The sequence below is a fragment of the Stenella coeruleoalba genome (genome assembly GCF_951394435.1).
Source record: "Stenella coeruleoalba genome assembly, chromosome: 1".
Classification (NCBI taxonomy): domain Eukaryota; kingdom Metazoa; phylum Chordata; class Mammalia; order Artiodactyla; family Delphinidae; genus Stenella; species Stenella coeruleoalba.
This window is the reverse complement of record NC_137169.1, coordinates 153,452,292-153,479,772: the sequence shown is the minus strand read 5'-3', so window position 1 is coordinate 153,479,772 and position 27,481 is coordinate 153,452,292. Positions and strand designations below refer to the sequence as shown.

The 27,481-nt window shown below is 36.2% G+C and overlaps 1 protein-coding gene across 1 annotated transcript in view; it reads left to right on the top strand.

Annotated features, from left to right (window-relative positions):
- Positions 1 to 27,481, top strand: part of KMO (kynurenine 3-monooxygenase) — a gene marked incomplete at both ends in the record, with an annotated part of 54,013 nt that overhangs the window by 24,109 nt on the left and 2,423 nt on the right. The window contains 8 exons of the mRNA XM_079941645.1: positions 5,546 to 5,594; positions 9,308 to 9,395; positions 10,789 to 10,954; positions 13,783 to 13,854; positions 14,779 to 14,900; positions 16,461 to 16,608; positions 24,425 to 24,482; positions 26,685 to 26,767. Coding sequence (XP_079797771.1) covers positions 5,546 to 5,594; positions 9,308 to 9,395; positions 10,789 to 10,954; positions 13,783 to 13,854; positions 14,779 to 14,900; positions 16,461 to 16,608; positions 24,425 to 24,482; positions 26,685 to 26,767 — 786 coding nt within the window. The remainder of the gene's footprint in view (positions 1 to 5,545; positions 5,595 to 9,307; positions 9,396 to 10,788; positions 10,955 to 13,782; positions 13,855 to 14,778; positions 14,901 to 16,460; positions 16,609 to 24,424; positions 24,483 to 26,684; positions 26,768 to 27,481) is intronic.

The window sequence follows — 27,481 nt, the reverse complement described above, 5'->3', positions numbered from 1 at the left end:
CTCAGACTCACCTGGGATCTTGTTAAAATACACAGTCTGATTCTGTAGGGCTGGGGTGGAGGCTGAGGTTCTGCAAACCAAATTCACCCAGGTGGTGTCCATGCTGCAGGTCCACAGACCACACTTTGGGTAGCAAGAAATAAAGCACATATGCTCATGGGAGTAAGGTCTTTGTGGATCTTGTGCTGATTAAAGAAGCTGAAGCACCTCATACTCATTAGGGTGACTACTATCAAAAAATAAGTGTTGGTGAGGGTGTGGAGAAATAGGAAACTTGTACCCTGTGGGTGAGAATGTAAATTGGTGCATCTACTGTGGAAAACAGTGTGGTGGTTCCTCAAAAAATTAAAAATAGAACTACCATATGATTCAGCAATTCCACTTCTAGGTATATATTCAAAAGAACTGAAAGCAGGGTCTGGCAGAGATATTTGAACACCCATGATCATAGCAGCATTATTCTCAGTAGTCAACAAGTAAAAGCAACCAAAATGTCCATTGATGGATGGATAAACAAAATGTGGTATATACTAATGTGAGATAATAGAAAAAATACATACAGGTCTCTGCACTGGTTCCTGACATAGGGCTCCTAAAACCCTTGTAATCTTCTAAGTGACAAAAACACTAGGAGCATCTTTTGTTCTAATATTTGGTCTTTGGTTCCTTACACAGAGTTTCTAAATCCCTTGGAATTTCCTGGGTGACAGCAGTGTCTTTCCAGGTAACTCTGGATGGACTCCTGGATGGGGGCTGGTCACCAGAAAGACCAACTCATGATTAGAAGCTTGGAACTTTCAGATACAACCCCCATTCTCCAGAGGCGGGAGAGGGGCTGGAAATGGAGTTAATTATCCATCATGCCTACATGATAAAGCCTCTATAAAAATCCCAAAATTATGGGGTCCAGAGAGCTTCCAGGTTCATGAACACATGGAGGTACTGGGAGAGTGGCACACCCAGAGATGGCAAATACATACTTTATCCTATGCATCTCTTCCACCTAGATGTTCATCTGTATCCTTCATCATATTCTTTATAATAAACTGGTAAATGTAAGTAACCTGTTTCCCTTAATTCTGTGAGCCACTCTAGCAAATTGATTGAACTTGAAGAGGGGATCATGGCAACTTCTGATTTATAGCTGATTAGTCAGAAGCACAGGTGACAAACTGCATTTGCAATTGGCGTGTGAAGGAGAGGAATGGTCTTGTAGGGCTGAGCTTTTCACCTGTGGAGTCTGACGCCATCTCCAAGTTAGTAGTGTCAGAATAAACTATAGGGTGCCCAGCTGGAGTTGCAGAGAATTGCTGGTTTGAGGAAAACTCCCACATGTATATGGTGTCAGAAGTGTGGTGAGTGTGGTAATAGTATGAGAGTAAAGGAGAGACACACAGCAGAGGTGTAGGTTTTCTATACAACATAAAAAGGAATACCATTCAGCCTTCAAAAAGAAGGAAGCTCTGATATTCTACAACATAAATAAACCTTAGATAAACTAAGCTAAATAAGCCAGCCACAAAATGTTAAGTACTATATAATTCTGCTTATGTAAGGTATCTAGAGTAGGTATATTCATAGAAAGAGAAAGTAGAATGGTGGTTGACAGGGCCTGGAGGAAGGGAGGAATGGGGAGCTATTATTTAATGGGAACAGAGTTTCAGGTTTACAAGATGAAGAGTTCTGTGGATGGATGGTTCTGATAGTAGCGCAACAATGTAAACGTATTTAATGCCATCGAACTGTATATTTAAAAATGGTTAAGATGGTAAATTTTGCGTGCATTTAAAAAGTAATTGAAGGGCTTCCCTGGTGGCGCAGTGGTTGAGAGTCCACCTGCCGATGCAGGGGACACGGGTTCGTGCCCCGGTCCGGGAAGATCCCACATGCCGCAGAGTGGCTGGGCCCGTGAGCCATGGCTGCTGAGCCTGCGCGTCCGGAGCCTGTGCTCCACAACGGGAGAGGCCACAGCAGTGAGAGGCCCGCGTACCGCAAAAAAAAAAAGTAATTGAAAAGTAAAACATTCCAACGACTAAGTGGGAATGAGGGGGTAGTGGGGAAGGACTAAAATTTTCTATTTAATGACTTTTTAGAAATAATAACCTGCTTATTTTGGCATTATGAAAACTTAGGTACAGAGTCTTAATACATGAGCCTGGCAGGGGAAGGAAGGGAAAGAAAGTCCACTGACCATCCATAGTCAGATAAATGTCTTCAGATAATTAATATGTCCGTTTAATTGGCCCCAAATTGAGCTTGGTGCTATAAGAAAGAAAAGAATTGCCTCTTCTTGATAGGTAAGTAAGATTTACACATGCAAGTCAAGTATAAACTACACTAACTAAATGTATCTTTTCTGGAAGCAATAATTGTCCTCCCGTGCTATGCTAGCCATGCCCTGTGCTAGTTGCTGAGCAACAGGAGAGGAGCTTGCAACCTGGGGAGGACAGATAGTAATCAAGTTCTTGTGAAAAGAACTCACCCGAGTGATGGCAGGGGCACTCAGCTATATGGCTCAGAGAGGGAGGAAAGCTTTCATTTTCAGAGAAGAGAAGGTGAGGCTTGAAACAGACATTTTGTTTAAATCTTAGATTGGCAGCGAAATAACACTGTTCCAATCAAATGACAGTCTATCTATGGAGGGACGTTGGGTGAGACCAAATTTCTAAACAATGTAAATTTTTAAGTGTCACGTGTGTCCAGTGATGAGAAAACTTGCAAAGAATCTTACAGCGATCAGCAGCTTTAGATGCATTGACTCCAACCACCTTGGAGAAAGAAACTGGCTGCATGATCACATGAGGTCAGCAGCAAGGGAGAAACAAGACAGGTTTCCTTACAGACAACAGCCAGCGAGCATGGTGTAGGAGGCCCTCAGAGGAGTGCTGGTAGTACTGCTGAGTTGCACTGTTTCTTTTTGCTAAAATGAGAGCGACTCGTAATAGTCATCCCACCTTTCTCTTGGATTAACATTGTGCTGAGGAGGTCCAATTCAGCATATCCATCCCTTCCCCAGAGACTGAACCAATAAAGTATGATAGGTCAAGGAGTAAGATATGGTTCAAAAATAACAGGGAAGCTAGATGAAAAGAGTGACTTGGACTTGAGGCTAAAATTCACTTCCTTACCCTCACAGAGAGAGAAAGAGAGAGAGAGAGAGAGAGAAAGAGAGAGAGAGAGAGAGAGAGAGAGAGAGAGAGAGAGAGAGAGAGGAGCAGTTTCATCACCAATGACTCCCCAGGAAGTTGAACGTGTTGGTGGGAGTTCTCATTTCAGGGCCTTCAATATGGAAGGAGGAAATGATCCTTCCCCATCAGTCTTGCCATTTCTCAATTCTTAGCAATTGAGTTAATGCTAAATTTATAGCTTTGCAAAACTGTCTCTATACTGGAGTCGAACATGGGGTCTCCTTATCTTTTAAGAACTATATAAAATTGCTTTGAATTGGTCGATTCCACAGACTGTGGAAGTGCAAAGCCATCCCCATGACCCCAGGATTCCTTTGAATGCTCAGGGAGCCTACCTACTGTCCTATGGACTTCTTGGTGTCCACTCCCTCTCCTCTAGTATTGGCTGTGTACCATGATGGCCACACATGAAACTCACCATTTTCACCATTTTCCATACAAAAAGCACTCACTCAAAATACACATGAATATGCTGAAGACTTGGGGGTCATGGAAGGTCCACCTTGCACAGGACACAGCAAACAATTTATAAATTTCTAGTGTGTACAGTTTGACCTCTGAAATCCTTTCTATACCCCCTTCTCTGAGCCTACCTCCCCCAGCTGTTATTTCTCTGCCCTTTCTCCCTTGTGGTGACTGTCTTACTGGTTCCTCCCATTTCCCTCCCCAGTTGCCAAATATCAAAATACTCTCCAATATACAGAGCGGGTCAGAGTTCCTCCAATTCTTCTTGCTAAACTCCTATACCCAAAATACAGAAATGGTGCCCCCTTACTAGAAAACATTCTCATTTGAAGGCTTTCAGGACTAGAATGTAAACATTTTTTCCTAGCATATTTGAAAAAGTCAGCACTGCAACTACTGTCTTACGAATCTCCAAAAGAGATTATCCTACTTATTTTAGGTTTGGTTACAAGGGCCACTTTATAGCTCTTGACTTGTTTGTTCTTATTCTTACTCATTCTTCACAAGATAAGCCTTTTAGAATATGTATTGGAGAAGTGAAGCTTGATGTGAGTGACTCTAACTTTTGGTTATAATAAGATACTGCTCAAAGATATGGAGTAGATTAGACCGGGACTCTCCCTGGCCTTCCTGCAGGACCGACATGTCTGTTGGTTCCCAGATTATTAGTTCCCAGATTATCTCAACTAAGCCTGAAAGGAATCAAGTGAAAGGAAAAGAATATTTTCCTCACATTAATAAGCCTTTATAATTTGAATGTTTCCTAATATACTTTGAATAACAAGTGTGGTTTCTATGGAAATGCAATGATTAATAATGTAGAAGACTCGAAAACGACCATGAGGCAGAGAATGAAGACATCCCTGTTAATTTTAATTTATAGCAAAGACACAGGAAGCTCCTCCTCAGTCACTGCTTCTGTATCATGACCAAGTTATTTTTACACCATGTATAGATTTAGCTGTTAATTTTAAATGCCTATATTTGAATGAGGTGAAGATTAATAAATTACCATATTTGTGTTAAATGTTGTAATGTCCCATAATTTGGAAAATTATATGCTTTAAAATTTTAAAACAATAGACTTGCCCTGAATTGCAAGACTGCATTATGACTTTCATGAGCTCTAGATAGGCACTTTTGCCTTTGTGAGACCCTTTCTCTATAAAACAATAAATATTGAAAATTAGATTGTATGAGTGCATTGATATAAAGATTATATTAATCTTGAATATAATCCAGACTGGATTCATTCTTATATATACTCATTATATTTATTTTTCTTCTGATTTTAAAATAAACTAAAATTAAAATATTTTCATGAATCCCTGAAAATATCATGGGCCCTATGCACTGTTCTGACCGTGTCTCATGGAACAGTTGGCCCTATGAAGTCAGAAACAACCAACACATGTCCCAGCTGGGTTCCACCTACTCCTAGCAACCCTCACCCCACCACAACCACACCACACACACACACAGCCTTTCACACCGAAATGAAGGCTTTCAAAGTAGTTTCTTTGGGAAATAGTACATTTATTCTAGTAGTGCTGTCATTTCTGAAGTTTTTTACACAGCTCGATTTAGAGACCTAAGATGAATATATGAGATTTATGTTTGATTGTTAAAACTATCTTAGTGAAACTAATGTTTTTGCTATCAGAAAAAGGTTTGTTTTTTATAGTATCGAACCTAAGTTTAAACGTGAACATTGTATAACATGTATTTGATTAAAGTGTTTATAGAAAAAAATTACTTAGTTAAATGGTTATAAAACTGAGCTTGCAACCTTCTGCTAAATGATTAATATTTCCTATTGCTGAGTGAATAAAATAGAAGCATATTTGTCCATTCTTCAGAAACAAACAGTATCTATTATATTTTTCTTGCAGTATATTCTTTCTATAAGCAGAGAAAATCTAAACAAGGATCTATTGACTGGTAAGTGCAGTGCTTTATTCACCAGTTGTCACTTTCTGTAAAGCACATGAGACTAATGATTGTCACATGATTTACTGAGATTTGTTTACTATTCCTTTTTGGGGGGGTTATTAAGAGCAAGACTATGTACAATACAAAGTGTTTCTTTAAAAGTAGAGGGCTTCCCTGGTGGCACAGTGGTTGAGAGTCTGCCTGCCGATGGAGGGGACACAGGTTCGTGCCCCGGTCCGCGAAGACCCCACATGCCGCCGAGCGGCTAGGCCCGTTAGCCATGGACGCTAAGCCTGCGCGTCCGGAGCCTGTGCTCTGCAACGGGAGAGGCCACAACAGTGAGAGGCCCGCGTACCGCAAAAAAAAAAAAAAAAAAGTAGTGGTGATGCATCTTCCAGCATCTCTTTTTCATTTTATCAGTGGTCTAAATAAAAATCATTTGTTCAGCGTGTATTGAATTCTTATTGTTTTCTAGGCACTGGATTGAATGAGTGCTCACTCCTCAGTGAAGAACTCATGGTCTAGTGGAACAACAGATATACAGATGTAACAATTTTCAAAGAGACAATTAGATTTTCTTATCAGAAAGATGAAAAGCAATAGTGTGAAGGCTGATAGAGGGCTGCAGATTTTAGAGTATTATGATAATCCCTGTGTGCAAAAACAAGGCCCTGGACTAAAGCTATAGCCAAGTGGTTGGGGGGAGGTATAGATTCAAGATATTTGTAGGAGACAAAACAGATTCAGGGTTTAGGAGGTTGAGAAAGAGGAAGGGGTGTATAAGCCTGAAGATGCTCATGTAACTAAAAAGACCTACCTATTAATTGAAAAGTCCCTGGATTGCAAATTAAATTTGTAGCTTGGATAATCAATCCAATCACATTCCATGTAGCCCTTTATCATAGTTTTTTCTCTTCTTCAGCATTTGTACTAAACAGATTCATTCCATGCAAAGCATGCCATTAGTATTTCTACTTTCTTTTAAATCAATCAATCCCTCAATGCGTTCCAGCAGCCTTGGATTTTTGGAGAGCAGAAGTTCCAATGATTTATCTGTGTTTCTCCTCAGTCCCCTACCCAGGGTGAGTTTGCAACATATCTGTTGAATTGAATTCAACTGGGAGGAGGAGTGATAGGGAAGGTCACTCTAGTTGATTCACCAGGTACTTAAGATATAGGGCTTAGTATTCTTATTTCTACTTCTTTACTTGTAGTTGTAAGACTGACTTTTGGATGAGTAGATAGGTGGGGGTGGGCTAGGTTGCTTGATATATTCATGTTGATCTTAAGAAAAGAAACTACAAAACAGATTTTTGAAAAAGTAGCATAGTGGACCTAAGATAATCTCTTAAGAGTATCCTATGAATTTATTGATAAAAATAATAGACAATATTCACTGATGCACCAGGCACTATGTTAATTGCTTTATATTGCATCAATTTGTATAACCCTCCAAACAACTCTGTGAAGTGGGAATTATTTTTACCTCAGTTTTATAGATGGTAAAGGAGGCTTGGAGAGCTCCACAGAGCAGCAGATTACACTGCTAATAAGTAGTAGAATCTGGATTTGAACTTGAGTTTGTCTATTCCGAAGTCCATGCTTTTAACTATTATGGTCACTGCCTCCAGTATTATATATAATATATGAAACACCTGCTAATAATAAGGAGATCCAATCTTGCATGCTCCCCTGTTTTTCATTAGGGGTGCACTGCACAGCATGCAATTTCATAAATGACATAAATATGTTGATAAAAAGAATGCTGAATCTCTTGACTCCTAAAGTTTGTTTGACATATAAAGTTCTTTTACACAGCTCTTATTCCTTTACATGGCATCAGATGTGTGAGCCACCCATTCCACAGATAAATGCTCATTCCTTCTAATAGAAGAGCCTCACCTCTGAAAGTACTGTAACTAAGTCACTTCCCTGAATCAGCTTTTCATGTAGGATTGTTTCATAGTTTACTATTTGGTGGGCTATTAATAATTGTTAAGTAAAACAAACAGAAAAAGTATATGTGGTCAGGTAAATTTAATAAACCCTGCATCAACTTAGTTTTAAAAGTCTTTTCTTACAGTACTTCTCAGGGCCTTTATTCTACTAGTCTGCAGTGTGGATTTTCTAGAGCAATGCTGTCTAAGATGTGACCACAAATGCCAGCCACATGTATAATTTAAAACTTTATATTAACCACATTAGAAAACCTAAAAAGAAATAGGTGAAATTAATTTTAATAGTATATTTAACCTAATATATCCAAAATATTATCATTTCAATGTACAATCAATGTAAGAAAGCTACTCATGAGACATTTTATTCTTTTTATTTTTTGGTACTAAGTTGTCAAAACCCAGTGGGTACATCACATCTCCATTCAGACCAGCTGCATTTCAAGCACTCTAGAGCAACATATATCTGGGGACCAGGACAGCACAGCCAGGAGGGTCAAAGTATGAGCATTTCTCTAATGACTGACCACAGAACAATTATTTTGGGGAGCATATCACAGGACTAGTGTTCCATGGAAAATTCTTTGGGATGTATTACTATACATCTAATTTGAAAATAAAATAAAATTTAATTTACAAAAAGGTTGATTCCACAAACACATTTTGTGTTTGTATTGATAAAAGACACCCATAGTGGTTCAGGTAAACTCTGACTTCTCCAAGTTATTTGTCAAAAGGTTTCTTAAACACAGATCAGTCTTAGGCTTATCTCAGATTTCAATATTCTAAAGCTTCTAATCCCATGTCCAAGAATCTTAAAGTCTTCAGACCCCAAATCAAACTCAAGCAAAGCAGAACAAAAAAAAAGACAAAACCTGAGATGAAAAGGAGAGATAAGTACAGAAGTCAGACTTCTGGATTATTTTTCCTAATTTTTTTACTTTGTATGATCTCAGGCAAATTGTCTTTCCCTCCAGGATCTTGGTTATTCCATTTATAAGATGAAGAGTTTTGAAATAAATCATCTCTGAGGTCTATTCCAGCTCTAACACCTGCATTCTGATTTGTAGCTTTAAGAACAATAAATAACCACTAATTATAGATCTCCTGCCCATGAGAACTAATAGGAACAAAAATAAATTTACTACTATGATAAGAACATAATTAATAATTCAGAAAACGAAATACACTATAGATTGTTAGCAGGCAAAGAAAGCACTAAAATAATTTGATTCTACTTATTAAGTTTCAAATCTTCGTACTCATTTTCCCCTAACTGTTGCAGTGTTTGATTACAAAAAGAATTAGTATCAATAATCTATATTTATGACAAATTGAGCTAGAAGTCTAGAGGACTTGCTAAAAAGAAATATAAAGTCAGACATAGTATGAGAAAGGAAGTTTGATTGAATATTTCTGATCACAAATTAAGCCTTAAATTGGGGAAAACTTTTAAAATATGTGATGACAGCTTCTTTCCTAGGGTGCCAACAATTACAGTGATATAAGAATCTGCATAATGGAATTAGTTTTTTTTTTTTTTGAGATGAGGATAGTTGATTTTTATTTATCTCTTTTGCTACCAAATTATCCTGGAACATTTGCCAAATAGTTGTCAAATTACCTTTTAACTAACTCATTTTTACATTGGTAAGAATAAGTATCTCTATCACACTGTTCTCAGAAAATGATTAATATTTCAATTTGATTAAGTGAAATAAGAATTGGAATTTCATTTCTATTAGTTGTCTTTCTTTGTTTCCTCAGCTGTTGAGAAATATCCCAATGCAAAGGTGCACTTTGGCCACAGGCTGTTGAAATGTAATCCTGAGGAAGGAACGATCACAGTGCTTGGGTAATCACCGGTTAGCCTTTTGACTTCAGAGGTGAAGGGTTGACGTGGAGAATTGTACCTGTAAACTTTGTTCTCTGACTCTTTTGAAAGAATTAAATGATAACTAACAGGGTAATTCAAATAGTTTCTAGAATCAAGTAATTTTATATTGAAAATAGGTCTTAGATGCCTTCTGAATACTAGCACCAGTGATTCTTCCTGATTCTACACTAGTACACTAGTAACCATACTCTGCTTCAAACACTCTCCTCCCTTGAAACAGATGACCCTCCGCTGCCCTGTCTCCTCCCCTCTTTCTGAATACTGTTTGTCTGCCTCCCCTTGGCCAACTCCATTTCCTCTAGAGTTCTAAACCTCATATCCCACTCGTGGGATATGTCATGGATTCACAGTTCATTCAACAACTACTTGTAAATTCACATTTCTATGATTAACATCTCCAGGCCAGGCCTTTTTCTTCATTCTCAATCCTTATTTCAATCTTAATCAATATTAATTTCCCATTAAACACCTTCACAACTACTTGCCATAATCTCAAACACATCTAAAACCTTGATCCTCTATTTGTCACCAAGCATCTCCCATTCCTGACTTCCCTAGTACTATTACCCAAATAATTAAAATCATCCTTGATGTAGCCCTTTCCATATTTTCTCCCACTAGACCTATAAACATGCACCAATCATTCATTCTTTCTGTTTGCCTCAGAGCCTATGTCTTCCTTCTTCCTGAGCGCCACAATCCTTGGGCTCTCATCCCCACACATGCAGGCTACTACAGTCACCTTGTCCCCATTTCTTTCCCGTCTGCACTCTGGTTCCACTGCAATGTTTCCACTCCTAAGTAAGTTATCTTAAATTACTACTCTTTATACACCATCTCCCCAATGGAAAAAAATTGTTTTCTCCCATTTGCCAGAATAATGTATTTAAACCTTTTGTCTTAACATTCATTCTCTTCTCCTCCCTTCCCAATTGTATTCTTTTCTTAAATTCATCTTCTGATCCCCTCTGTTCAAGACAAATGTGTTGCTCCTAGAAGATTCTGGTCACATCCCTGTGGTTGTTCATACATTCCCTCCATTTGAAACACTTTGCTTTCTTTTCAAGGTTCTCTTCCTTCATGCAGGGAACTCAACTCTTAGTCATGCTTCTGTGGCCTAGCATGTCTTTGTTAATCAGTATGGTTGTGTGTTATCCTCATTCTCATAAGCAAACCCATGACTGGGACAATTGTTATCTTCATTTTATAGCTATCCACTCAAAGCTCTAAATCAGATAGGTAAAAGTGAGTAGTGGCCCCATTAAGTCACTACTTTTTATACCCAATAGAGGTACTTCATCATTTTCACCACTAGGCTTTTTTTTTTTTGATGATTTATTTTATTTTTCAGACATGAGAACGTTGCCAAAGATGTCACCTGTGACCTCATTGTAGGATGTGATGGAGCCTATTCCACTGTCAGAACTCACCTCATGAAGAAACCCCGCTTTGATTACAGTCAACAATACATTCCTCATGGGTTCATGGAATTGACTATTCCACCTAAGAATGGGGATGTAAGTCCTTTCCCTTTCTTTTCTTCTTTCTACAACTCTCCTCCTCCCCCTGCCCCATATTAGTATAGAAGCATATTCTAGTGCAGTTTTTCTCATAGCATATCTTGACCAAGGCCACAAGTATTTTGTAATTAATAATAAATTGGATGTACAGGTATCTCTTTAATAATATCACTCTCACTCCCTTACCTTTTGATATGTTTTCTTGAATGGAAGAAAGGAGAGGAATTACAACTACCTTATTGGAAACACACAGGGGATTTGTCTTACACAATAATATCATTTTTCTATTATCTCTTGGGAGAAAAAAATTGGGTTGGGAATCAACTATGTATACTGACAATCCAGAGTTCTTATACTCATGATTAAATGCAAAAGTTATTAAATAAAGTGAACAGCAAGTTATTTCAAAGAGATTTGCATTGCATGTTTCTCATTTCCTCCTTCCCATGTTAAACCGTATGTGGCCGGAGGGAAATATGTAGTATGTATATTGTGTATTGTCATAAACAAATAAATGTAGGAATTTAATAAGGAAAATTAAAACACCAACAGAAGCAATGAGGATCTTGGCTTATCAGTAATGAAAAGTAAACAGCATTAGTTAAATACTTGATTTGCATATAAAACATATATTTTTAAGGTACTGATTTAATCTATACTATTTGAAATTCAGACATCTATGAAATAGTTTGTCAGTTTGGGATAGTGGTATTATATACCACTTATATACTAAACTATCAGCCAGTCAAATCCATATTTTAACATTTCGTTGTCTTTCTATTTCTTCCTCCTGGTTAAACATGGATTTACTAATTCTTCAATGATATTTTATGGTCTTCAGGTGGGTCATATTCTAATGGCCCAGGATCTGATAATTCTGGATTATAGGATTCTGTTGAAAAATTGTCCCCAGTTTGAGTGGGATCATGCCTACTAGTGTAGATTTAAGATAGCCATTTATTTACAAGGTGTTCCTATTTAATAGTAATGATTGGTGGTTTATAGAAAGTTTTTACTCTTTTAAGAAATGCTGTTTTGACATAGTAATGTGACCAGACATGGGAATATTTTGACATGGCCCAAAAACAATTCTATGAAACTTTTTCTCCACTTCTTTCTTTCTTCCTTCCTTTCTTTTCTTTTTCCTTTTCTTCCTTCCTTTTTTCTTTTTCTAATGTAGCAGACATTTTCACTCCATCTCTGACAGGTGGAGTAGGAGGGAGAGATTGGATGAGTGACAGAGTTGGGTGAATATTAAGGGAGTGCTTTTGGGAATTATGTGGGAGCTTATCTTAAAGCTGTTTTTGCACAGCAAGCAAACTGTCTCGCTTAGACTTTATGTGTGGAGGGACTTGTAGTAAGAAGACCCATGGGAATTATGACAAATCTGACCTTGGGACCGCTGTTGCATAAGGATATCTATTGAGAGCGTGACTTGGAATAAAGAACCTGAAAATTTAAAGAGTTGTTTTCTAGGGTCATGAAATATGTATGAATATCAAAATGTTTTTGGTATCATATTTGCTTTATCAACACCATGTAGAATAGGTCAAAAGATAGCAAGAGGGAAGCAAGGAGGCTCACCTCATCCAGGCTGGTGTCCTATTACCAGTAAGGCACCATGCTCATTTGTTCCCCCTCCACGTTGCTCAGCGTGCTCACCCTCACCAGCAGCCACTGTCCTTCACTGCTATCTAATCTACCAATCCCTTGATTCAGCCATCCCAGACCCACAATCCTCTTACCCGACCAGTTTTTATTTCCTAAACTTCTACCTAGGCACCAAATCATTTTGTCTCTCTACCACTTGAGTTGTTGTTAAAGAGAAGTTTTGGGGAGCTTTTCATATGTATATATCTTGCCTATTCAACTGCTTTGTGAGATCTTTGGTGTCAAAGTGTTATTCACTTATTCATCTCTTTGTCTGCGTATTGGGCTTTCTTTGGGGCTCTGGGGTTAAAAAAGCCGGGAAGAAGCAGTTTCATCTCCTAAGACACAAATAACTATAAAAAAGTGTGAAAATGTTAGCTAGGAGACTAAGATGTACTTTCTGTCATCTTTTTACTACCATAAGACATATACATGGTAGGTGCTCTCTAAACATTTATAGAAAATAATACAAACTTAAAATAGTTGGGAAATGGATGGCATATTCTTATATATGTAATACCCCTGGGAACCTCAGTGGTTTGGGTCACTTGGGTCTTTGGGTCAATTCATGTGCCCAAGCCATACATACCTACTCAGGTGGCTACTGCCCTGTAGTGGCTTTGCTAAAGAGGGAGCATTTCTCTCTATTATTTATGTTGTAGTAAACAAGCAATAAGAGGCTTGTTTGTAAAATTTTGTTTTGTCCATGAAATTTAAACTTAGGATCTTTCTGTTTATACAAATAAGTACCCAAATAAGGTAAAAAATAAAGTAGAAAAATATTACACATATATACACACATCCACAGCTTATGTGTGTATATAATATACATTTTATATATGTATGTATACATATTTGTGTATGTGTATATATGTGCGTGTGTCCGAAATAGAGGAGAGAGAGAAAATGAATATCTTACAGCATGTTCTCAAATCTTCAATTATACATGGTATCAAAAACTCACCTAAGCCTGAGTTTATAAAGACAGAACACAAAGTCTTTTCTAAGAAAACTTCTGCTTTACATAGCAATGGATGTGCACATCACCATGCATATGACACTGATTTAAATTGCTGTGGAAACAATTATAACATAAACAGAATCATCGTGTTTAATTTGTTAATGCAGATGTGCTACATTAATGCACTAATTATATATTCCTTTTTTCCCTGCAGTATGCCATGGAACCTAATTATCTACATATTTGGCCTAGAGATACCTTTATGATGATTGCACTTCCTAACATGGTAGTGTAAAAGTTCTTATCAACTGTAATTTTGCATATATAATTAATGTTTTTCGTTACTTACTTTTATACTCTGTATGCATGAATGTAATCAACTTCATCATTGTTTAGTCTATTTAGTGATTATATCTGAAACTCTGGGGATACTGAGGAAAAACCTGAAGGAATCCAAACTATTTACTTTGGAGAGGATATTTAACATATATGAATGACTAATGGGGGTTTATGTGTGGTGGTACCTGACTGCCATCTTCCCCAAGACAACACAGGAAGAAATGGTCCCGAAATAAAGCCAAAGAGATTTAGGTTATATATTAGGAAGTATTTTTCATCCTTTAATATCTGTAGGACAACATTGGAAAAATCATTATCTCAAAAGAGCATGGCTGTTCTTCCATTAGAAAGAAACTTTTTTGCTATGTTAATATATAATATATACATATATATAGTTATTATTATCTATATTATCTATATAGATAATATAGACAGATATACCTATTGATATTTCTCTGGTTGGTCTTTTACTTTCTTTTTTTCTTTCTTCACTTATTAACAGTCCTAGGGTCTAATGCCTTAATATCATAACATCTTAAATGGAACAACAATAAAGAAAAAAAAGAGGAGAAATCAAATCCAACCAACCTATTAATAATCTAAGAAGTGTAATGTTTGCTTGGTGAAAATATCTTGAGTTTACAGTATAAAATTCTCCTGATAACCAAGAAGCTGGGGAGCACCTTGGGACTTGACGGAGCTTTTCCTTGGGAGTGAGGGAAGAAAGAGAGGCTGCCTTTCCTGTCTGCTTGGACATTCTTCCCAGAGGCCCCTGAGCCACAGCAAGTGGTCTGTGATTTAGGGGTCTGCCTTAGTGCCAGCGTTGCCTGGCCCCCTGATCTCTCTCACACTGTTCCTCTTCTTCTCACAGAACAAATCTTTCACGTGTACTTTGTTCATGCCCTTTGAAGAGTTTGAGAAACTGCAAACTAGTAGTGATGTGCTGAATTTCTTCCAGAAGTACTTTCCGGATTCTATCCCTCTAATTGGAAAGTAAGTCTCAAGATGTGCAATTGTGCCTTTTGCCCCACTGGTTTGAGTTATTCAAAGTTCAAATAAAGGCTAATGCACTTATTTCCGTTTTTGTTAAGCATGACTAATCATGCAGTGACCTGGACAGGAAGCCTAGATTACAGCAAAAGTCCAAGAAGATCTTGTGCTGTGAACAGGAATTCTGAAAAAATCCAGGCCAGGCCAGTTTCCCTGGGAAAGACAAATCACCAATGTCCCTGGACCTTCTATGTACCCTGAGCAGGCGCTCAGTCCCCTTAGGGCTTGTCTGTGTTTCCTTCTGCTGGTGGGAACACAAATCTTATATCAAGGCAGAAATAGCTGGCAACCTCAAGTCTCAAGTCCACCAGTTGCTAGCTGTATAAGCTTTCCTATGTCTCACGCCCCTCACAGTAAAATGGTGATAATAGTAATACCTGCACCAAAGGGTTTTTGTGAGGAGTAAAGGGGATCATGCCTATAAATCATTCAGCACAGGGCCAGGCACATATAAAGTTCCCCCAAATTGATAGCTAATTGTATTAGCTGTCTGGATAATCAGTCTCAGCTCCTCTAGCCCATATCAACTTCCCCTTCATATGGACCTTGTCATTTGGTCTCACTCAGTGCCTCTCTCCCACTGTCACTCCGTCCTGGAATCCAGCTCACTTTCTATCTCCAGCGATGTCTTCATGGAGGCAGCACAATACTGCAGAAAGAGCAAGATTTTAATACTGCTCTTGTCCCTGACTTCCCTGAGTCTCAGATTTTTCATCATTAAAATAGACATCAGGTTACCTAACTTTTAGGGCTATTTTGAAAATTGAATGAGCTAATTATGTAAAAGGGATAGCCCACTGCCCACCCATAGCAAATCTATTAAAAATTGTCAGTTCTCATCCTTTCCTGCAGAAAAATTCAATTGCCTCTGTTGGCTTCTTCTCTGACTTTGAAGGGAAATCTCTGCACACCAAAATTTAGCCCTTAGCTACTTCAGAACTTGTTCTGTGGCTCTTTCTTGCCTCTCCAACTAGATTTAAGATCCTCTAGTGTATGTACTACTTCTCTACCTATAGCTTCCACAAAACCTCTGTAGATGCTTGAACAGATACTAGCTTGATTACGGTTGTTCATTTCCAAATACACATGGATTCACATTAACTTAATTTTGGTTTGTTGTGTGCTAATCAAATGCACAACTGCATCTCAAGTTTCTCCAAGGAAACCTAAAGCATTCCAACGTAGTTGAAAATTGTGTGATCTGTGTGCTTGATAATAAAATTTTCATGACATATAACACAGATAAATTTCAAATTATTCAAATGCAGCTAAACTTGTTCTTTTTGGATGTGATTAAAACTGTTGCAAATTAAGAATATAAATAGAACAGTGGAATTTGGGAATTAGAAGAAACTTCAGTTCTCCCTCTCCTGTTTTCTTCCTGGCATTCTCACGTACTTTTCAATGAAATATTATGTTAACAAAGCCAGTAAATCTGAAAGAATTACACAATATTTAATACCCAGCTTAACATTTTTACATTTTTATTGTTTTCCTCTAAAGGCAAACCCTGGCACAAGATTTCTTTCTGTTGCCCGCCCAGCCCATGATATCTGTTAAATGCTCTTCTTTTCACTTTAAATCACACTGTGTGTTGATGGGAGATGCAGCTCATGCCATAGTGCCCTTTTTTGGGCAGGGAATGAATGCGGTAAGTTCTTTTTCTGTAGGTAAGTCCCTTAAATTTCTCTGGGTCAGTCTCAACTAAAAAGTCTTAAATAAAAAATATGCTTAAAACTATCCTCACATAATCTCTGAGAAAACAGTCAACTCAAAAACCATACCAGCTATTTAACTAGATTGATCTCTAAATATAGTCAACTCTTGGATTACTTGATGCAGTAATTTACTGTATAAAAAAGCATAAGATAGTTTTCTGTTCAGTTAGAAAATGTATTGATGACTTGAAATTTGGAAACTTGACTATCAGCAATTCAAGACTTAACTTTTAAAGTATATTTTTTCTAGAGATTATAATGTTAGTATCAAAAAAGAAAAATATCCCAAATTATCTTTTTTTTCCCTCTGCTTTTTCATTCCAAAAGAAAAGAAAACACAATTGATAGAGTTAAATAAAATGATGAAACAGACTAGATGTTGAATACTAGCTGCTTTCATGGAAATTTTACCATTCTGGCTAAAAAATATTTCAGCAAATGAATAATGTTCAAATATTGAACATTAATTTTAAGGAATTCTAAAATAATTGTCTAGACAAACAATTATTTTATGTGCATGTGTGTTTGATTACTATTAGTTTTATAACCATAGTCTTATATTGTTTTGGTGAATGGGATATAGTCCAAGAATAAAGAGCTTATGAATCTAATCAATTATATTTTGAGCAAAGTAGTCAAAAACATTTTGTTTTACAAAAACATAACAAGAGAGGTGGGATCAAGTTGGCAGAGTGGGAGGACCCTGAGTTCACCTCCTCCCACGAACACATCAAAACTACAGCTACACATAGAGAAACTCACTGTGAACAACCTGAAGACTAGCAGAATAGCTCTTCTACAACCAAGGCTGTAAAGAAAGAACCACATGGAGTCTGGTAGGAGGGGAGGAGAATTGATCTAGTCAAGACACACACCCCTAGTGTGTGACCCAGAAGAGGAAGGGGCTATCACAGATTTGGGGATCCTCCCTGGGGAGCGAGGAGTTTGAGCCACATATTAGACACCCCAGGTCTGGGGTTCAAGGCCAGGAAAATGAGACTCCTTAGCTGTTTTGAAAACCAGTGTGGCTTACTAGGGGACAGTAAGAAACTGATACTCTGCTCCTGAAGAGCATGTACACAGACTTGCTTGCTCCCAATCCCAGCATGGAGGCAGCAGACTGACAACTGCTGGTTGCTCTGGATGGCCTGCCAGGGCTGCCCCAGTGTACCCCACAACCTGCACTGGCCTCCTGCTCCAGCACCTCCTACTCTGGTGCTGTTCCCCACTAAGGTGGAGGCTGCTATTGCTAATGAGCATGCACACACCAGGGAAGAAATGCAACCAGCTCAGCAGTGTGGCTCCAACCCCTCCAGCCCCCACCCTGCCTCTAACCAAGGTGTGTACACATGGGCAAAAAGCAGAACCAGTTTAGAAGTGTGGCTCCAAGCCCTCAGGAACCTGGCCATGCCCCCAACCAAGGCAGAGATTGTCATCACACTCAGCAGAAACCCACCACCCTTGGGGCTTCTACTCCAGGTCCTGGGAGCCTCAAACCCTACCCCATAGGGCAGTGACTGCCACTGAGTCTAGGAGAAGCCCTGGCTGCAACTGGATCTGGCTCTAGCCCCTCTGAATCCAGCCCTATTTCCCACCAAAGTGGTGGCTGCCAGCATACCCTAGGGGAAAGTGTGGCCCATGCTCACTTCAGATGCAGCTCTCCCACCAAAGCCAGTGGGCACGTGCAGACTGAATAGGACATCATAGGACATGCCTTCAAGACCAGGACAGGTAACTTTCACGTAATTTCATAGAGACAAACATAGAAAGTTAAACAAAATGAGAAAATGGAGGAATATGTTTCAAACAAAAGAACAAAGTAAAACCCTTGAAAAATACCCTAATGAAATAGAGATAAATAATTAACTTAATAAAGGGTTAGAAGCGATGGTCATAAAGATGCTCACCAAACTTGGGAGTAGAATGAAATCACTCATTGAAAACTTCAACAGAGATTTAGAAAATATAAGAAAAAACCAATCAGAGCTAAAGAATATAATAACTGAAATGAAAAATACACTAGGGGGATTCAACAGCAGATTAGGTGATATAGAAGAATGCATATGTGATCTGAAAGAAGGAATAGTGGAAATCACAAAATCAGAACAGCAAAAAGAAAAATAAATTCTTAAAAATGAGACCTCTGAGACAATCAAACATACTAACATTCACATTATAGGGGTCTCAGAATAAGAAGAGAGAGAAAGAGGTAGAAAATGTATTTGATGAAATTGTGGCTGAAAACTTACCTAACCTGAAGAAGGAAACAGATATCCAGGTACAGGAAACAAAAAGAGTTCCAAACAAGATGAACCCCAAAATACCCACACCAAGACAATGAAAATGGCAAAATTAAAGAAAGAATTTTAAAGGCAGCAAGAACAAAACAAAGAATCACAAACAAGGGAACGCCCATAGGCAATCATATTAGCTGATTTTTCAGTAGCAGCTTTGCAGGCCAGAAGGGAATGGAATGATATGTTTAAAGTGCTGAAAGGAAAAAACCTACAACTAAGAATACTTTACCCAGCAAGGTTATTGTTCAGAATTGAAGGAGAGATAGTTTCCCAGACAAGCAAAAAGTAAAAGAGTTTATCATTACTAAATCGACCTTACAAGAAATGTTAAAGTGTCTTCTTTAAGTAAAAAGGAAAAGGCTGTAACAAGAAATAAGAAAAATAAGAAGGGAAAAATCCCACTGGTAAAGGCAAATATATGGTAAGAGCTGTGGATCAACCACTTAAATAAGCTAGAACAAAGGTTAAAAGACAAAAACTGTAAAATCAAGTATAATTACAATAAACAGTTAAAGGATAGGCCTGAAAATGTAAAATATGACATAAAAAACACAAACCATGGGGGAGGAGTAAAAAAAGTAGGTCTTTTAGAATGTTTTTGAACTTAAATGTCTATCAGTTTAAAACAAGTAGGTATAGCTTAGGTCAACATATATGAACTCCATGGTAACCACAAATCAAAAACCTAGAATAGATACACAAAAATTAGAGAGATAGGAACACAAACATAACACTAAAGAAAATCATCAAACCACAAAGGAAGAGACTAAAAGAAAAAGAAAAGAACAAAGAAGAACTACCAGAAAAAAAATAATAAAATGGCAATAAGTACATACCTATTAATAACCACATTAAATGTCATTGGATTAAATGCTCCAGTCAAAAGACATAGGGTGGCTGATTGGATTAAAAAATAAGATCCATCTCTCTGCTGCCTACAAGAGACTCACTTCAGAGCTAAAGACACACACACAGATTGAAAGTGAGGGGATGGAAAAAGATATTCCATGCAAATAGAAACAAAAGGAAAGCTGGGTAGCAATACTCATATCAGACAAATTAAATTTTAAAACAAAGTCTATAATAAAAGAAAAAGAAGGACATAATATAATGATAAAGGGGTCAATACAGGAAGAAGATATAAAAACTGTAAACATATATGCATCGAATATAGGAGTACTTAAATATATGAAGTGAATATTGACAGACATAAAGGGAGAAATTGACAGTAATACAATAATAGTAGAGGACTTTAACACTCTATTTGCCTTAATGGATAAATCATCCAGACAGAAAGTCTAAAAGGAAACAGTGGCCTTAAATGACACATTAGACCAGGTGGACTTAATTGTTATTTACAGGATGGCAAAAGCAGTTTTAAAAGGGAAGTTTATAGCATTTCAGGCCTACCTCAAGAAAATAGAAAAGTCTCAAGTAAACAACCTATCTTATCTGAAGAAATTAGAAAAAGAAGAAAAAACAAAGCCCAAAGTCAGCAGAAGGAAGGAAATAATAAAGATCAGAGTGGAAATAAATAAAATAGAGAACCCCCTCAAAAAAAAAAAAATAGAAAAGATCAATGAAATCAAGGGCTGGTTTTTTAAAAAGATAAACAAAAAACAGATAAATCTTTACCCAAGCTCACTAAGAAAAAAAGAGAGAGGATCCAAATAAACAAAATAATAAATGAAAGAGGAGAAGATATAACCATTATCACAGAAACACAAACAATCATAGGAGAATACTATGAATATGCCAACAAACTGGACAACCTGAGAGAAACAGATAGATTTCTAGAAACATACAATCTTCCAAGACTGAATCAGGAGGAAATAGATAATCTGAACTGACTGATTATTAGTACTGAAACTAAGTTAATAATCAAAAACACTCAACAAACAAAACCAGGACTAAGAAATTCCCAGATGAATTCTGCCAAACATTTTCCAAAAATTGAAGAGGAGGGAACACTCCCAAATTCATTCTGAGTTCAGCATTACCCTGATACCAACATATACAAAGACACTACAAAAAAATAAAAGAATATTACAGACCAATTTTTCTGATGAATATAGATATAAAAATTCTCAACAAAATATTAGCAAATAAATTTAACAATAAATTAAAAGAATCATAAACTATGATAAACTGGGATTAATCCCTGCAGTACAAGTATGGTTCAATATCTGCAAATCAACCAGTGTGATAAATCACATTATCAAAACAAAAGATAAAAATCACATGACCATCTCAATAGATGTAGAAAAGGCATTTGACAAAATTCAACATCCATTCTGATAAAAACTCTGAACAAAATTTGTACAGAGGGGACATATCTCAACATAATAAAGGTCATTTATGACAAACCCACAGATAACATCATACTCAGCAGTGAAAAGCTGAAAGCTTTTTCTCTAAGATCAGGAACAAGATAAGGATGTCCACTCTCACCATTTCTATTTAATATAGTACTGGAGGTCCTAGTCATAGCAATCAGACAAGTAAAAGAGGTAAAAGCCATCCAAATTGGAAAGGAAGACGTAAAACTGTCACTATTTGCTGATGACGTATTATATATAGAAAACCCTAAAGTCTTCACCAAAAAAATATTAGAACTAATAAATGAATTCAGTAAAGTGGCAGGATACAAGATTAATATACAGAAACCTGTTGCTTTTCTATGCACTAATAATGAACTATTAGAAAGTGAAAGCAAGAAAACAATATTAGAATTGCACCAAAAATAATAAAACACATAGAAATAAATTTAACCAAGGAGGTGAAAGACTTATACTCTGAAAACTATAAGACATTGATAAAGATAATTAAAGATGATAAAAATAAATGGAAAGATATCCTGTATTCATAGATTGGAAGAATTAATATTGTTAAAATGTCCATACTACCCAAAGCAATCTACAAACTTAATGCAATTCTTATCAAAATATTCACGACAGTTTTCACAGAACTAGAAAAAAATCCTAAAATTTGTAAGGAACTACAAAAGACCCTCAGTAGACAAAGCAATCTTGAGAAAAGAGAACAAAGTTGGAGGTATCATGGACCCTAAATTCAGACTATGCTACAAAGTTATAATCATCAAAACAGTATGGTAATGACACAAAAACAGACACATAGGTCAATGGAACAGCGAGCCCAGAAATAAACCCATGCAGATATGGTCAGTTAATCTACAGCAAAGGAGGCAAAAATATACAATGGGGAAAAGACAGTCTCTTCAATAAGTGGTGTTGGGAAAACTGGACAGCTACATGTAAAAGAATGAAATTAGAATATTTTCTCCTATTATACCCAAAAATACACTCAAAATGGATTAAAGATTTAAGTGTAGGATATGAAACCATAAAACTATTAGAAGAAAAGAAATGCTTTCACATAGGTCTTAGTAATACTTTTTTGGATCTGTCTCCTCAAGCAAAAGAAACAAAAGCAAAACAAACAAGTGAAACCTAATCAAACTTAAAAGTTTTGCACAGTGTAGGAAACCATCAACAAAAGGAAAAGGCAACCTACTGAATGGGAGATCTTTGCAAATGTAATGTCTGATAAGGGGTTAATATCAAAAATATATAAAAACTCATGGAACTCAATGTCAAGAAAACAAACAACCCAATTTAAAAAATGGGCAGAAGACCTGAATAGGCATTTTTCCAAAGAAGACATACAGATGGCCAACAGGCATATGAAAAGATGCTCAACATCACTAATCATCAAGGAAGTACAAATCAAAACCACCGTGAGATATCATCTCATAGTTGTCAGAATGGCTATCATCAAAAAGACAACAAAGAACAAGTGTTGTCAAGGATGTGGAGAAAAGGGAATTCTAGTAGTGTTGGTGGGAATGTAAATTGGTTCAGCCACTAAGGAAAACAGTATGCAGGTTCCTCAAAAAATTAAAAATAGAACTACCATATGGTCCAGAAATTCCACTCATGGTATGTATCCAAAGAAAATTAAAATGCTAATTTGAAAAGATATATACACCCCATGTTCATATCAGCATTATTTACAATAGCCAAGATATGGAAGCAACCTAACTGTCCATTAACAATGGATGGATAAAGAAGTGCTATGTATATACAACAGAATATTACTCAACCATAAAAAAGAACAAAATTTTGCCATTTGCAACAACGTGGATGGACCTGGATGGTATTATGGTTAGTGAAATAAGTCAGACAAAGAAAGACAAATACTGTACATTTTCACTTATATGTGGAATCTAAAAAATAAAGCAAATGAACGAATATAACAAAGCAGAAACAGACTCACAGATATAGAGAACAAACTAGTGGTTACCAGTGGGTAGAAGGGTAGGGGGAGGGGCAAGATAGAGGAAGGGGATTAAGAGGTACAAACTATGAGGCATAAAATAAATAAGATGCAAGGATGTAATATACAGCACAGAATATATAGCCTATATTTTATAATACCTTTATATGGACTATAATCTATAAAAATATCAAATCACTATGTTGTATACCTGAAATAAATATAATATGGTAAGTCAACTGTACTTAAATTTTTAAAAAAGTAAGGAAACATCAATTTTAGTGTAGTGGATAATTAGAACTCCCTGGTTCAAAGTCTGGCTTCATGATTTATTAGAATATGTTCTCATGCAACTAACTTATTTCTACTTCCTTATCTGTAAAATTCGGATTTTAATATACCTATCTCATAGGAATTCTCCAGGAATAAATGAATTAATTAAATAAAGAATTTAAGAGTGTTATCTCATCCCTATATGGTATCTCTCATTTCTAAATTCCTATAGCATTAACAGCCTATATAATTGACAAATTTATTTGCTTCAGGTATGATATGTATAATTGATATAGAAATATTTTATTTCTTAACCTTTACATATTTTTATATTGTCTTAAAACCATAGTTTGAATTCCTAGGATGCAGGGAAACATAGCTTTTTATTTTCTTCTCCCTACTTCATTTAGCATAGTACCTTACTAATTTTGTAGATTTGTTGATTGAAAATTTGCTTTAATCTTGGCTTATAGAAAGTAAGTTAATATGAAAGTTCTATCCTGTCATTAAATTGCTCTAAATGTGAATCTTAAAGCCCTGAATAGTTTAAATATTATTCTAATGCTCATGGTAGAACAATATAATTATTTTTGCTTCTTGAAGAAGCAAAGGAATTGTCAAAATTACAAGTAATTTAAAATTTTGATCATATTCTAAATTATATATATATATATATATATATATGAGTAAATCGGGCAAAGATAAAACCATCAAACATACAGTCAATTGTCTTTTTAATCAGAATTCAATGCTAAGTGTGATTATTTGGCTGTTATGTGCTGGTTGAGAGTAAACATTCTGTGAATTATACTCACCAATGAAAAGTCTATTCAAAACTGCTAAGAAGTATTTATTATTTACAGTTTATTTTTTCTTGTTTTAGGGATTTGAAGACTGCTTGGTATTTGATGAATTAATGGATAAATTCAATAACGACCTTAGTAAGTAAAATTTCTCAACTGGACACGAACTAGCCTTGCTGATTAATTGTACACCTATTTCTGATCCTGGAAGATTACAAACCATGATGCATATTTCCTGTTCAGGATTATAAATTTTTCTATTAACAGTCTATGCCACTGTTGTTGCCCATATCAGACAAGGAACACCCAGAGAGGAAAAAATAGTTTCTTTTAAGTTTTACATGGAGGTCTATGCATCGATCAATACAAAGATAAAAGTTCCGAGCACCAAAGTTTGGCAGAGATATACTCCTTTCCCTCCCTCTCAGCCTAGTTAACCTCCATGCCTATAATCCCTACAGCATGCCCTCAGAAACACTTTTAGAAGCTCCAGAATTTTCTTGCTTTTTGCCTTATCAAAGGTTGCATCTGATACTTCCATTTGCCTTTTGATTAAAATTAATTCCAGAAATATATTAATTTTACAAGTATTGAAGTTTTAAACTTTATGTATAATTCTGAAAGTAAGTTAAATTAAACGTACATAATTTTCACCTGTAAAAGAAATTGCAGATAATAGCCTGAGAACTGGATAACTTTTATTGCTTCTCAGCATTACATGTCCTCAAAGGTCACCTCTGAATTTAAACCTGTTTCAGGTAAGGGATAGACTTAGAGAACCAGCTTTGAATCTACACCCAGATTCCAGTCTTGACTTGCTGACTTATTAGCCCTTTGACCTTGAACAAGTCACTTTATCTTTTTAAAGTCTCAGATTTTTTTTCCCATCAACAAAATGGGGATAATACTACTTCAGAGAGTTGTGAAGTTTAAATCAAATGATTTGTGGAAAGCTTTTTTTAAAAAAAGCCTAACCCACGGATTACAAACTAGTGGCTGCCAGTGGGTAAAAGGGTAGGGAGAGGGGCAAGATAGAGGAAGGGGATTAAGAGTTACAAACTATGAGGTATAAAATAAATAAGCTACAAGGATATATTGTACAACACAGGGAATATAGCCAATATTTTATAATAACTATAAATGGAGTATAACCTTTAAAAATTGTGAATTACTATGTTGTACACCCATAACTCATATAATATTGTACATCAACTATACATCAAGAAAAAAAAAGAAAAAAAAAAGCCTGGAACAAAGTAAGTTCACAGTGAAAATTTTTTTTATAGTGCTATAGGGAGTCAGTGAACACTGTGCTGTCTGAATCTGAAAAGATTATAGATTCCAGGGTAAATTTCTTCTGGTTTTCTTCCTTTCTTTCCCAGTTATCTCACTCAGATGCTCAGGATCCAGAAGTATTTTGTTTCCTCCCTTCTTAGCCCTTGTGTGATTGGTTAGCATGTAATGACAATGGTGGAGACAGACGGAGGGCTCATGTAACAGAACATACTGTCAATACTGGTTTTAGTTACAAGAGAATGAAGATAGAACAAAAATTATCACAATAATAACTAACATCACTGAACATGTAATATGTGTTGGGTATCTTGCTGATTTTTATCACATTATCTCATGAAAAACATGGGGCATAGGTACTATTCTTGTCTCTATTTTACAACTGAGGAAATTTAAGCTTAGAGATGGTTAAGTAACTTGCCCAAAGTCAAGTAGCTAGAAGTGGTGAAGCTGGGACTTGCACCCATGTTCTCTGACTTCAGAAATGGCTTCCTCAGAACTAGAGTTGTTTGGCCCTGTGAAGTTATATTAGTTAGTTATTAATTTATCAAATATTTATTCAGTGTTTACCATATACCAGGTTAAGTTTTCAAACATGAATATAACATGAGTCCTGCCTCTGGGAGATAACAGAATAACAGGGTATGTTTAAGCTAATGTGGTGGCTTAGGTAAAATGAAACAAATGTATATGGAGTAGCAAAGAAGAACAAAAAGGAGAGTAGCAAATTCTAAGGATTTGGGGTCATTTACAGTCATTTATATGAACTGCTTTCCATTTGTGAAATAAAAATAATGATTCACTAATCTAGTATATATTATAACAACTTTATCATAAGTTTTATTAAATCATAGGTAATGGGAAATGCCCCTGTGTTATTGCTCAGTATTCATAGATTGTTGGTCATACAGTCTTGTTGTCCAGAGTTTTAAAAGGTTAGTAGAGACCACTGATAGAGAATACACCATTTCATTTGAACTGTGTAGAGTCAAGCACATTGTTTACAGACTGTTTTGGAAAAGATATATTATTTAACTTGGTTTCTAGGTATGTGCCTTCCTGAATTCTCAAGATTAAGAATTCCAGATGACCATGCAATTTCAGACCTATCCATGTACAATTACATAGAGGCAAGTGAGAATGTTTGGTTCTATTCAATGAGATCATGCACTGACATTCTAATAAACATTCTTTGCTTTAATGTTTCTTTGATCCCCGTCTCATGCATGCTGCATAAGAATAGGTGCCAAGAGAAAACATACACACACACACACACACACACACACACACACACAGAGCATTCCTTACACATAGTTGAACTTTGACTATAAAGACAGTGATAATGACCCACACACATCACCTCCATCTACATTTCAGGGACATTTAGGAGGTAACAAAAAAGACAAAATGTCTGGTTTCAATATCTGATAATTCATAGGCTCAAGGCTTAGACATTTAGTAGAGGTACTAATATGCTATTTTAATGAAAAATTATTTTTGATATGAGTTAACATATTTGGAAAATTTAAGAGACATTAAATAACCTTTCCATTCTTAACATTATAAGCTGCAAACTTAAATTAGCACTGAAATCCTTTGGGGTTTTTTGCACTGAAAGAAATATGTAATACCAAAGAAATTCATAGTCAGTAGGTTACTACTCAGAAGAAAAACACAATTCCATTTTAAGCCAGTCACATGAAAAGCTCACAGTAAATGGTTGTGGTTATAGTTTTTAAATAATCAAATGAAAAAATTTACAAGATAAAAATTTTAAAAAGAGTATAGTTGTTTTCCATCTCTCCTGAAGACAGAAAGAAATAAAATAGACTTCAACTCAAGCA